We start from the raw sequence: 14,008 nt of genomic DNA, 5'->3' as shown, positions 1-14,008 counted from the left end.
AAGCTAGGAACCTCAGAACCCATGTGCATTCCAACTACTTCAGTTGTAGGGGACAAGACTATACCCCAAGTGAACCCTCGCTCCCATCGATTTTCTGCTTTACCCATCTCCGTAAAATGGATTTTGACTATATTAGCCTCCTCCTTAGAGCCTTCAATTGGATACGGGTTAATGAATTTCATTAATATTAAGCCCGAGTTAACTAACCCCCTTTGGTTTTGTCCGTCTGCTGCGATGACGCAATCCCAATGAGCACAATGGGATTTTTGTACGCCTCCACATTTTTCCCTTAAGTTTACCGATTGATGTTCTGGACATACCCAAAATCCTTTCTTTCTCATGTCCTCACGGGTTATAAGTTTTCTTTTAGGGTCAGTTATGGCATTAACACCCCCCATTATTGTTTCCAGATTAAAATATAAGTCCGGAAACCACGTCAGTGGGGGCGCCACCTTGGACGTTGAATTCCATACCTCATGGGTTACTGCATTTCTAAACACCCAAGTTTGTTTAACCGGCCTATGCGGGTTACCAAAATGGGGAGGGTTCAAGGGAGTAGCCTCAGTCTGGTTCAGCATCATTCCGAGGAGAAGAGACAGGAGGAGAGGACCCGCCATCATCCTTTCTTCTGGTTAGATGTAACTTCAGTGGGTTGGAGAGATGTCTCTGGACGGTCCACTCGTTGGTTGCTTTCCTTATCTCATTAGGTTGTGCTTTTCTTGCATGGGAAAAGTGCACCCAAGGTCCAATGCCGTCAACCTTTAAAGCAGTAGGAGTGGCAAACAAGACAACATAAGGTCCCTTCCATCGAGGTTCCAAAGTCTTTGACTGGTGTCTTTTGACCCAAACCATATCCCCTGGGATTATGCCATGTTTTGGGTTCGATTGTACATCCTTATCATGATAGGCCTGAATAAGGGGCCAGATTGTTTGCTGGACTGTAGCCAGGGCTTCCAGCATGGTTAGATAATTTGGAGCCAGATTTTTCTCCCCTGGTGGCGCCATGGCGCGCTGAATGATGGGAGGAGGTGCCCCATACATGATTTCGAAGGGAGTTAGGCCGTGAATGTATGGGGAATTTCGAACCCGAAAGATGGCTAAGGGAAGGAGTGTCACCCAGTCACCGCCAGTCTCTGTTACCAATTTAGTTAAGGTCTCCTTTAAGGTCCGATTCATCCTCTCTACCTGCCCAGAGCTCTGGGGGTTATATTCACAATGTAATTTCCAATCAATCCCCATGGCTTGAGCTAGTCCTTGGAGGACTTTACTAATGAAAGCCGGACCGTTATCAGACCCAATGGCCTGTGGGATCCCATAGCGGGGAATGATTTCTTCCAACAAGGCTTTAGCTACCACCTGACTTGTTTCCCTCTTTGTGGGAAATGCTTCTACCCACCCCGAGAAAGTATCCACTAATACTAATAGATATCTGTACCCAAATTTGCCCGGTTTTACCTCAGTAAAGTCCACCTCCCAACTCCTTCCTGGTGCCCTCCCGGTTATTCGAATACCTGTATGTATATTCTTTTGCAAGGCTGGCTTCATCATGATACAGCTTACACAGCGATCTACTACCTGTCGAGCTATACTTGCTTGATGGGGAAACCGGAGCTGGGCTGCAGAGAATAGAGTTAGTAGTTTTTTCCATCCCAAGTGGGATGTTTGGTGGAGGTTAGCGAGAAGAAAATGTCCCAAATCTTGTGGCAAAATCAGTTTTCCATCACAGTCTCTGTGCCACTCCCTAGTATTTATAGGATCCCTCAGTCCTAAATGTCTTTTTATCCAATTCAAGTCCTCTGGGGAGTAATTTGGCTGAGGGGGCAAAGCTGGTAACTCAGGAAGAGGCAGACTCACCAGAGCCATGACTTCTGGCTTATTCGCATCGCTAGGATGTTGTTGCACCTCACCCCAATCTTCTGCAGCCACTCGTCTGGCCTCCGCATCTGCTTGCCGGTTACCAATTGCTTCGGGGGTGTTAGCGGATTGATGTCCTGGGATATGCATCACAGCCACAGCTTTTGGTTTATTCACAGCAGTTAACAACCGCTGTACTTCAGCCAAGTTTTTGAGTTCTCGGCCTTCTGCAGAGCGAAATCCCCGCTCCCGGTAGATGGCGCCATGCACATGCACAGTTCCAAATGCATACCGGCTGTCCGTGTAAATATTAACACGTCTTCCTTTGGCTCGCTCAAGAGCCTCAGCCATCGCCACTAGTTCTGCCTTTTGGGCTGATGTCCCGGGAGGCAGAGCACTGCTCCAGATTACCTCTCCATCCTGACTCACCACTGCTGCCCCAGCTCGCCGCTGTCCGTTCTGCACGAAACTGCTACCATCTGTATACCAACATAGTTCACAGTTCAGCAAAGGGACATCTTGTAAATCCCCTCGTATCTGAGCGACCTCAGACAAGACTTCCGTGCAATTATGAAGGGGTTGCTCCAGGTCTGGCGTGGGCAGCAGGGTGGCTGGATTCAAGATCACTGGATCCGTGAAGGTGATCCTAGGTGAATCCAGCAACAGTCCCTGGTAATGAGTTAGTCTGGCATTTGTCATCCATTTGCCTGGAGGCTGCCTTAGGACTCCTTCCACTGGGTGGGGAGCGGTTATTTGCAGATTTTGTCCAAACGTTAATTTATCTGCATCTTTGACAAGAACTGCTATAGCTGCGATGATGCGGAGGCATGGGGGCCACCCGGCTGCCACCGCATCCAGTCTCTTTGACAGGTAGGCTACTGGCCTTTTCCATGGTCCCAGCCGCTGGGTTAACACCCCTTTTGCTACTCCTCCTCGTTCGTCCACAAACAGGACGAATGGCTTTAGAGGATCAGGCAAGGTTAATGCAGGAGCCTGTAAGAGGGCTCTTTTAAGATGATCAAATGCCTGTTGATGTTCCCTGGTCCATTGCCACTGTTTAGTCTCTTTGGTAGCCTCATAGAGGGGCCTGGCCACCTCCGCAAAATTAGGTATCCATAGTCGACAAAACCCGGCAGACCCCAGGAATTCTCTTACCTTTCGAGCGGAGGTAGGGGTCGGGATATGAAGAACGGTTTTCTTCATTTCGTCAGTCAGCCATCGCGCTCCATCCCTTAGTTTGTATCCCAGGTATGTGACCGTCTGTTGGCAAATCTGTGCCTTTTTAGCACTGGCACGATACCCCAGGGCCCCCAACTCCTCTAGTAGCTGGCCTGTCGCTTCCAAGCATTCCTGTCTAGTAGCTGCCGCTAGCAGCAAATCATCAACATACTGTAGCAAAGTCACGTGAGGATGAGTCTGTCGGAAATGCTCCAGATCCTGGCTAAGGGCCTCATTAAAAAGAGTGGGGGAATTCTTGAATCCCTGGGGGAGCCTGGTCCACGTTAATTGGCCTATCTTTCCCCCTTTTTCTTCTTGCCACTCAAAAGCAAACAATGGTTGGCTAACCTCAGCCAATCTTAAACTAAAATACGCATCCTTTAAATCGAGAGTCGTGTACCAAATTAGTATTGGGGAAAGATGGCTCAAAATTGTGTAGGGATTAGGCACGGTTGGGTGTATGTCTTCAGTTCTTTCATTGATCTTTCTAAGATCCTGCACTGGTCGATAATCTGTTCCTCCTGGCTTTTTGACTGGGAGGAGAGGGGTGTTCCATGCCGAATGACAGGGCCTGAGGACTCCAGCTCTCAGCAGTCTATGGATATGAGGCGCTATCCCTCGTCGTGCTTCCTCGGGCATTGGATATTGTTTAACCCTTATAGGTTGGGCAGTAGCTTTCAATTCCACTATGATTGGAGCCACATGCTTGGCTAGTCCTACGCCTGTTATTTCAGCCCAGGCATTGGGGTAGCGCTCTAACCATATTGTCATATCCTCCTGATCTCTTAATTCCTTCCCTTGCTCTTTAAATAAACGGTATTCATCATTTAGTGACAAGGTTAGGACATGTAATGGCTGGCCATCTCCGTCAGTAACCTTAATTCCTTCCGGCTCAAAATGGATACGGGCATTTACCTTAGTAAGCAAATCTCTTCCCAATAATGGGGCTGGGCTTTCAGGAACCACCAGAAATGAGTGAGTGACCTGATGTTTCCCCAAATGAACAGTTCGTTTATTTGTCCATGAACAAAGTTTCGAGCCAGTGGCCCCCTGGACCACACTAGTTCTTTGGTTATCTAGCTTTCCCCACGACTGGTTTAATACAGAATATTGTGCTCCGGTGTCTACCATGAATCCCACCGGTTTCCCCTCCACTGTTAAAGTTACCCAAGACTCGGGGAGGGGAGTCGAGCCCTGACCCCCTCATTGTTTTTCTCCCACTAAGAGACCCTTGGCTTGTTCCACCGCTCTTTCCCTTTCCCTTTTAAAATTATAATTGTTTCCCCTTCTTTCCCTTTCTTGAAGTTTTGGGCAGTTATGCTTCCAGTGCCCATAACCCCTGCATCCTGCACACTGGTTCCTGTCTAACCTAGTAAAGTTTTTGTTCCTTAGCTTATATTCATCCCTGTCCTTGATTCCTGCCAAAAAGATTCGAGCTATTTCTTTCTGCTGCTTTCGGTTTTCCCTTGCTTGGAATTCACGATCTTCCCTTCTAATTTTCTCCTGGACCTCCCTATCTTCCTTTCTTAACCTTTCCTCTCTCTCTTCCTTAGTCTCTCTGGTATTAAATACTTTCTCTGCTATTTGCATCATTTCTCCCACAGTTAACTCTCCCAGATTCTCCTGTTTGCTTAATTTCTTTCTGATATCAGGAGCTGCCTGACTAATGAAAGAAAGTATAATGGCTGATCGATGTTCGTCTGCCTTTGGATTTATTGGGGTATACTGCCTATAAGCATCGTACAAACGCTCTAAAAATGCGGCCGGGCTTTCAGTGTCTCCTTGAACAACAGCTTTTACTTTGGAAAAATTAGTAGGCTGCCTGGCAGCTGCTTGGAGACCGGTCATTAGAGTCTGGCGGTATACTCGGAGACGCTCCCTACCTCGTGCGTCCCTGAAGTCCCAGTCTGGGCGGTTGAGAGGGAAGGTGTCCTCAATCTCATTCTGGAGTGTGGTGGGTCTCCCATTCTCGCCGAGAACATTCTTTCTGGCTTCGTTGATAATGCGCTCCCTTTCTTCAGTGGTGAAGAGTGTTTTCAACAGCTGCTGGCAGTCATCCCAGGTGGGGCAATGGGTATGCATGATAGATTCTAATAATCCTATAAGACACTTAGGATCTTCAGAGAAAGGGGGGTTCTGGGTTCTCCAGTTATATAGGTCACTGGAGGAGAAAGGCCAATACTGATAAAGGTGATTCCCTTCCGGTCCCCCCTGTCCAGTGGCACGAACTGGGAGAACCGAGACCTCCTCCTCTTGTGTTGAGGAGGTGGGCTCCTGTTCCTCTTCCTGTCTTTGGAGCCCCCTAGTTCGTGGTCTACGACCTCTGTCCTGGTTCTGAGATACGGGTGCTGAAGAGGAGGGCCTGGCCACACTATTAGGTCCCTCAGCTGCCTGTTCTGCCTGGGCGTAGGGAGGTGGTCTGGCTATATCTAAATCTAGTAAAGAAGGGTATAAGGGCGAGCTTTCCGGCAGTACTGGGGCGGAAAATTTCTCCCCAAGAGAGTTAGAGGCTCCTGTGGCTCCCTTCTTTTCCTGGACTACTAGGGCTGCATTGCCAATAGTTTGCAGAATTGGCCGGAGCCAGGAAGGGGGCTCTTGAACTATGTCCTCCCAGACCAAGATATAAGGGAATTGGTCAGGATGGCCCTGGCTACCCGGCTGCGTGATGATTGTTTTGACCTTTGAAATTAAGCCTGGGGAAAATGATCCCTGTGGTGGCCATCCAACTCCAAGAGCTGGCCATTCAACAGAGCAGAGAGTATTAAACTTACCTTTCTTGATAATCAGGCCCTTTTCTTGAGCTTCTTTTTGGACCTCCGAGAAGTGGGAAAGCATGAGACCTCTGGGCGTAACCTGGGCTTGCCCCATCGTTAACTAATTTATTCTAGTTTTTTTTTTTTTTTTTTTTTTTTTTTATGTCTCTAAGTTGGGTGGAGGAGTTATGAGTCTAGGGGTCTTATTTTAGACTCTGGTGGCTAGTTCTTCATCCAAGTTGCTCCCCCCAGTCCTTAAGGGCTACAGGTGGTCGGAAAGCCACCCGGGCAACCGGTAGAAGTCCTTCGCCTATACCAGAGTCTGGGATGGGTTTTCCTAGTGTGTCGGGTCTGCAAGTGTGCTGTATTAAGGAGGGGACTCCACCAGGTTTTTGGCCAGGTGTCGTATGCCTCCACAGTGCCTCAGGTAAAAAAACCTGCCCTCTCTAGCAGAGGTAGGCTCGTCCGGAGTGCTGGGCGACCACCCCTCATGTGCACTCCCCTGGCGGACTGTTAGAATTTAATTTTTAATAGATGTCGTTGCTCAACTCCACCCAAGATTAGCCCTTCCTGACACGGATACCTTAATATAACAACCAATAAATGCCCTAACTAATTAGACATATTAATTTGTTATTATTATTAAAACCCAATTATAATAAACTACTTGCAATAAAACTTTTACTTATTTCTATTACTGGTACCAGTATTCTAATAAAAAAATTATAATAAGCACAGGAATTGCAATTCCAATAACACACATCATTTGTTTCCACTCACTCCATGCTCTCCATTCATACGGACCGGTCCTTCTCACATTTACACCACACTTACTGCTAGGATCCTGGATGAGGCCAAATGGTGTCCACTTCGCCGGCTGCAGGTCGATCAGCTCGAGCACTTCTTCGTTCGCCAGGACGGCTTCGTTGCTAGCTCAGGGGTTTCCACAAGAATCCCCTCTCCAATGAGACTTGAAAAAGTCTCTGGAGGTCACTTAGGTCTTACACGACGTCTCGTTGCCTAAGCCCCCTCTCTCCTCCTCAGGCCTTACACGACGTCTCGTTGCCTGAGGGGTGACAGAGGTCACGAGGGCCTTATACGGCGTCCCGTTGCCCCCGCCTTTTCCTCTGTCTCTTCCCAGGTCTTACACGACGTCTCGTTGCCTGAGGTCCGTTGTAGTTAAACTCCTGCCCTTGGGGTCGTTCGCTAGGTGGGGGGAGGGATCTCGGTGGGACCTCCAGATGTTAGGGTCCGAGAGTCACCCCCTTACCCAAATAACGAAGGACACACCAAGGTTGCAACTCACAAGCAGAGTTTATAGTGCTGCAGCTCTCACTGGCATGCCAGGGTCGAGACTCCTTCACTAGCTTGACTGTCAGTAGAGGAATTGCCCAGCAGCTACCAGAGGGAGCCTCTGGCCGAGCTAGCGTTCAGCCTCAGTAGACAGCAAGGAAAGTGGTCGGAGCTCGACCCTGAGCACACTTCAGGCTCTATTTTTATAGCCCCTGGAGGGGTGGTTACACACGTCACAGCCCGCCAAAAGGTAGGATATAACCAATCAGATAAAAAGGTAAACAAGTACAACCAATAATTTCAAAAGAAAGCACACACACACTTGAATTACAGCAAATAGTCTTAAATGACAGCCTTTCTACGTCACTGCCCGCCAAAGAGTGACTTTCTCTTTCATGCTTGGTTACTATGGCAACCTTCAGCTCGGCCCCTGAGTACTGACCGTTTGAGGAGCCCTCCGGGTGCTTCCTTGAGATAAAGTTGCGGTGAGCTTGGGCCTCACTTCCAAGAAAAATAGCTTCATTCCCTAAATTACTTTATACTATTTTAAAATATCTCAAACTTTAAAAAACAATTCTTAACATCAAGAATTTTGAAAAACAAGTCTATCCTTAAAATAATTTCTAATAGTAACCTAGGTTTTTAAATTAAAACAACTTTTAACATTAAGGTAGCTGGGACATAAGCAAGCAGTTTCACAGAAGCCAGAACTCAGGCAGTTATCATAAGCAGGAACTTACAAGTTGTACTTTATATTGGCAAGTGGGGTTACCGAAGCAGAGACTCACAGTTAATTCTTCACATTTTAATTTTATCAGGAGAGGGGAATGTTTCCTTACAGTACTCTCACATGTTTTTGTTACTCTCTTACTTCTACAAGGGTCCTATTTTAATTCTAATATCCTGCTTTCTTATTTCTAGTAGATTCCCTATACTAGTATTGTCAATATCTTAGATTCTTCTTCCTGCATTCCTTCAGGGTGAATAAACAAAGCACACAAGGGGAGTAGGGTATCCGCAGGTGAGGGCAGACCCCAGCTAACAGCAAGGACCTGAGGGCAGATGTTCGAGGTGCAGGGTGGGACACTGCAGCCAGCTACAAAAACCAGCTACTGCCCAGATCGTGTCTTCCTGCTGGAGCCTAGAAGGTTAGGCATCTGTGATTCTGTGTCAAGTGCCTAATTCCCACTTAGGATTTGTTTTTTTATTTTTATTTTTTATTTTACTTTTCCTCTTGGTGGTACTGGGGTTGAACCCATGGCGTTTTATCCTTGTGGGCTCGACTTCCTTACCCGTTTTATGTTTTCCCTGGAACCCGGGACTCACGAGATTGCCAAAAACCTCATTAGGTAACCGAATTTGGCAGCGAAACTGTGATCCTCCAGTCTCCACCTTTCAAGCGCGGGGAGTACAAGGGTGAACCCCTATGCCCGTCTCAATTTGGGGTTTAGTCCTCCACACCTGTGAGTGTGGAAGTTTGAGGAGCGGCCGAGAATGCTCTGGCAGGAATAACGCAGTCCTCGCGAAGCTTGCCTCTCGGCTTTTTTCTAGGGCACCCAAAAACCACAGGGTGGTTCCCTCAGAAGGCAGGGTGAAAGAAAGAGTGCCTTGGCATTCTGGGTAGGGCTTTCAACCCAAGACCTCCATGGTTAGCCCGGGAAACACCTGGGAAAGGAGGGAACCTGTGGAACTGTGTAACCCAATCCTTCTGAAGGTGACTCTCCTCTTATATGGCGTGGTAAGGCAGCCCGAATTGAGCCTGTGCAACGAGCAGTCTCAGAGGGGAGATAGGTTTGTCCCCAAGAAGGATCCCGAGAAGTGCTTAAGAGCCCTGGACAGATGTCCCTGGGGGAAAGCACAAACCTCATAGCATGGGCAGGGTCTGGGGACAGGGCACAGTAAATGGAGGAAGGCCCCTGGGTTGGGTGAATAAACAATGCAACCTCGGGACGTCCGGAATCCACGTGGTGTGGGTAGGCCCCAGATAACAGCAAGGACCTGAGGGAAGAAGATGGTCGGGGTGCAATGCGGGACACTGACATAAGCTAAAAAAACCAGCTCCTGACAGTGCGTGTCATCCTGAAGTAGCCTAGGAGACCAGGTATCTGTGATTCTGTGTCAAGTGCCTAATTCCCACTTAGGATTTATTTTATTTTTATTTTTTTATTTATTTTTCCTCTTGTGGCATGGGGGTTGAACCCATGGCATTTTCTACCTCTGGGCTCTACTTCCGTACACATTTTATGTTTTCCTTAGAAACTGGGACTCACTAAGTTGCAAAAAGCCTCACTATGTAGCCGAGGCTGGCCACAAAACTGTGATCCTCTGGTCTCTGCCTCCCAAGCACAGAGAGTTCAAGCGTGTACCCCTACGCCCGGCTCCATGTGGGGTTGAATCCTCCACACCTGTGCGTGTGGAAGTGTGCAGGAGCAGCCGCGAATGCTCTCGTAGGAATAACGCAGTCCACGCGGGGTTAGCTGCCTGGCTTTTTCTAAGGCACCCTACAGGCCCAGGGTGGTTCCCTCAGAAGGCAGGGCGAAACAAAGAGGGCCTTGGCATTCTGGGTAGGGCTTTAAACCAAGGCGTCCTTGGTCAGCCCAGGAAACAACGGGAAAAGAAGGGAATTGGTGGAACTGTGTTGCCCAATCCTTCTGAAGGTGACTCTCCTCCCATATGGCGTGGTGAGGCAGCCCGAACTGAGCCTGCTCAAAGAGGGGTCTAACAGGGGAGATAGGTTTGCCCCAAGGAGGGAGCCCGGGGAGTGCTTGCAAGCCCAGGACAAATGTCCCCGGGGGAAAGCACAGACCTCATAGCCTTGGCAGGGTCTGGGGACAGGGCCCAGAAAAGGGAGGGAGGCCCCTGGGATGGCTGAATAAACAAAACAAGTGAGGGGTGGCGGGGAATCCACGTTGTGAGGGCAGGCCTAAGCTAACAGCAATGATCTGAGGGCAGAAGATGGGCGGGGTGTAGTGCGGGACACTGCTGGCAACTAAACAAACTAGCTATTGCCCAGGGCTTGTCCTCCTGTGGGAGCCTAGCAGGTCAGGCATCTGTGTTAAGTGCCGAATTCCCAATTAGGATTTTTTATTTTTATTTTTTATTATATTTTTCCTCTTGGTGGTACTGGGGTTGAACCCAGGGCTTTTTCTACCTCTGGGCCTCTGGGCTCTACTTCCGTACACATTTTATGTTTTCCTTGGAAACCGGGACTCACTAATTTGCCAAAAGCCTCACTATGTAGCCGAGCTGGCCGTGAAACTGTGATCCTCCAGTCTCCACCTCCCAAGCACGGGTAGTGAAAGCTTGCTCCCCTACGCCCAGCTCCATGTGGGGTTTAATCCTCTACATGTGTGCGTGTGGAAGTGTGCAGGAGTGGCCCCGAGTTCTCTCACAGGAATGACCCAGTTCACGCAGGGCTTGACGCCCGGCTTTTTTCTAGGGCACCCTAAAGCCCCAGTGTGGTTCCCTCAGTAGGCAGCGCGAAACAAGGAGGGCCTTGGCATTCTGGGTAGGGCCTTCAACCCAAGGTTTCCATGGTCAGCCCGGGAAACACCCGGGAAAGGAAGGGAACTGGTGGAACTGTGTTGCCCAGTCCTTCTGAATGTGACTCTCCTCTCATATGGCACTGTGCGGCAACCCAAACTTATCCCGAGGAAACAGTGGTCTCATAGGGGAGATAGGTTTGCTCCATGGAGGGAGCCCAGGGAGTGTTTGCGAGCCCAGGACAAATGTCCCCGGAGGAAAGCACAGACCTCATAGCATGGGCAGGGTCTGAGGACAGAGCCCAGAAAAGGAAGGGAGGCCCCCAGGATGGGTGAATAAACAAAGCAAGCGCAGGTCGGTGGGGAATCCACGTGGTGAGGGCTGGCCCAAGGTAACAGCAAGGACCTGAGGGCAGAAGATGGTCAGGGTGCAGTGTGGGACACTGCTGGCAACTAAACAAACCAGCTACTGCCCAGGGTGTGTTCTCCTGCAGGAGCCTAGCAGGCCAGGCATCTGTGATTCTGTGTCAAGTGACTAATTCCCACTTAGGATTTATTTTTTATTTTTTATTTTTATTTTATTTTATTTTTCCTCTTGGTGGTACTGGGGTTGAACCCAGGGCGTTTTCTACTTCTGGGCTCTACCTCTGTACCCATTTTATGTTTTCCTTGGAAACCGGGACTCAATAAGTTGCCAAAAGCCTCACTATGTAGCCGAGGCTGGCAGTGAAAGTTTGATCCTCTGGTCTTCGTCTCCTAAGCACGGGGATTGCAAGCATGCACCCCTACGCCCGGATCCATGTGGGGTTTAATCCTCCACACCTGTGCATAGGAAGCGTGCAGGCGCGGCCGTGAGTGCTCTCGCAGGAATTACGCAGTCCACGTTTGGCATGCCGCCCGGTTTTTTCTAGGGTACCCTAAAGCCCCAGGGTGGTTCCCTCAGAAGTCAGGCTGAAACAAAGTGGGCCTTGGCATTCTGAGTTGGGCATTCAACCCAAAACATCCATGGTCAGCCCGGGAAAAAGAAGGAACTGGTGGAACTGTGTTGCCAAATCCTTCTGAAGGTGACTCTCCTCCCATATGGCGTAGTGAGGCAGCCAGAACTGAGCCTGCACAAACAGCGGTCTCACATGGGAGATAGGTTTGCCCAAAGGAGGGATCCTGGGGAGTGCTATCAAACCCAATACAGATGTCCCCAGAGAAAAGCACAGATTTCATAGCGTGGGCAGGTTCAATGGACAGGGCCCAGAAAAGGGAGGGAGGCCCCCGATATGGGTGAATAAACAAAGTAAGCAAGGGGCAGCGGGAATCCCCATGGTAGGGCAGGCCCCAGTTAACAGCAAGGACATGAGGGCAGAAGATGGGGGAGTGCAGTGCAGGACACTGCCGCCAGCTAAACAAACCAGCTACTGCCCAGGACGTGTCCTACTTCAGTAGCCAAGGAGGCCAGGCATCTGTGATTCTGTGTCAAGTGCCTAATTCCCATTTAGGATTTATTTTTAATATTTATTTTTTAATCTTATTTTTTATTTTGGTGGTACTGGGATTGAACCCAGGGCGTTTTCTACTCTGGGCTCTACTTCCATATGCGTTTTATGTTTTCCTTGGAAACCAGGACTCACTAAGTTGCCAAAAGCCTCACTACGTTGCCCAGGCTGGCTGAGAAACTTTGATCCTCTGGTCTCAGCCTCCGAACCGCGGGGAGTGCAAACGTGCACCTCCATACCCGGCTCCATGTGGGGTTTAATCCTCCACACCTGTGCGTGTGGAAGTGTGCAGGAGTGGCCGCGAGTGCTCTTGCAGGAATGATGCAGTCAACGCGGGGATTTCTGCCTGGCTTTTTTCTATGGAACCCCAAAGCTGCATAGTGGTTCCCTCAGAAGGCAGGGCGAAACAAAGAGGGCCTTGGCATTGGGGGTAAGGCCTTCAAACCAAGGTATACATGGTCAGCCCCGGAAACACCCGGGAAAGGGAGGGAACCAGTGGAACTGTGTTGCCCAATCCTTCTGAAGGTGACTCTCCTCCCATCTGGTGCGGTGAGGCAGCACCAAATGAGCATGAGCAAAAACCAGTCTCACAGGGGAGATAAGTTTGCCCCAAGGAGGGAGCCCGGGGAGTGCTTGTGAGCCCAGGACAGAGGTCCCCGGCGGAAATCACAGACCTCATAGCCAGGGAGGGAGGCCCCCGGGTTGGGTGAATAAATAAAGCAAGCGTGGGGCGGTGAGGAATCCACGTGGTGAGGGCAGGCCCGAGCTAACAGCAAGGACATGAGAGTAGAAGATGGTCGGGGTGCAGTGCAGGACGCTGCTGCCAGCTAAAAAACCTCCTACTGCCCAGGTCGTGTCTTTCTGCGGTAGCCTAGGAGGCCAGGCATCTTTTATTCTGTGTTAAGTGCCTAATTCCCACTTAGGATTTATTTTTCATTTTAGTTTTTTTTTTTTTTTTTTTTTTTTTTTTTTTGTCTCTTGGTGGTACTGGGGTTGAACCCAGGGCATTTTCTACCTCTGGGCTCTACTTCTGTATCCATTTTATGTTTTCCTTGGAAACCGGAACTCACTAAGTTGCCAAAAGCCTCACTATGTAGCCGAGGCTGGCCACGAAACTGTGATCCTCCTCTCTCTGCCTCCCAAGCACGGGGAGTTCAAGCATGCACCCCTATGGCCTGGTCCATGTGGGGTTTAATCCTCCACACCTGTGCGTGTGGAAATGTGCAGGAGCAGCCACGAGTGCTCTCGCAGGAATGATGCAGTCCATGCGGGGCTTGCCGCCCGGTTTTTTCTAGGGCCCCCTAAAGCCCCAGGGTGGTTCCCTCAGAAGGCATGGCAAAACAAAGAGGGCCTTGGCATTCTGGGTAGGGCCTTCAAACCAAGGCATCCATGGTCTGCCCGGGAAAGGGAGGGAACTGGTGGATCTGTGTTGCCCAATCCTTCTGAAGGTGACTCTACGCTTATATGGCTCTGTGAGGCAGCTCGAACTGAGCTTGCACAAACAGCGGTTTCACAGGGGAGATAGGTTTGCCCCAAGGCGGGAGCCTGGGCAGTGTTTGCGAGCCCAGGACAGATGCCCCCAGGAAAATACAGACATTATAACCTGGGCAGGGTCTGGGGACAAGGTCCTGAAAAGGGAAGGAGGACCCCGGGTTGGGTGATTAAATAAAGAAAGTGCAGGGCGGCAGGGAATTTGCTTGTATAGGGCAGGCGTGAGATAACAGCAAGGACCTGAGGGCCGAAGATGGTAGGGGTGCAGTGCAGGACATTGCCGCCAACTAAAAAAAACCAGCTACTGCCTAGGGCGTATAATCCTGTGTTCGCCTTTCACTCCAGGGATCTGTGATTCTGTGTCATGTGCCTAATTCCCACTTAGAATTTATTTTTTATTTTTATTTTTTATTTTACTTTTCCTCTTGGT

At 49.6% G+C, this 14,008-nt stretch overlaps 1 protein-coding gene across 1 annotated transcript in view; it reads left to right on the top strand.

Moving 5' to 3' along the window:
• Positions 1–2,668: 2,668 nt before the first annotated feature.
• LOC308258783 (vomeronasal type-1 receptor 53-like) overlaps positions 2,669–14,008 on the top strand; it is a gene marked incomplete at both ends in the record, with an annotated part of 55,809 nt that continues 44,469 nt past the window's right edge. The window contains 3 exons of the mRNA XM_080689414.1: positions 2,669–2,724; positions 6,666–6,765; positions 6,967–6,993. Coding sequence (XP_080545540.1) covers positions 2,669–2,724; positions 6,666–6,765; positions 6,967–6,993 — 183 coding nt within the window. The remainder of the gene's footprint in view (positions 2,725–6,665; positions 6,766–6,966; positions 6,994–14,008) is intronic.

This window comes from Muscardinus avellanarius (assembly GCF_963383645.1).
Source record: "Muscardinus avellanarius genome assembly, chromosome: 2".
NCBI classification, from domain to species: Eukaryota; Metazoa; Chordata; class Mammalia; order Rodentia; family Gliridae; genus Muscardinus; species Muscardinus avellanarius.
This window is presented reverse-complemented; position numbering and strand designations above follow the sequence as displayed.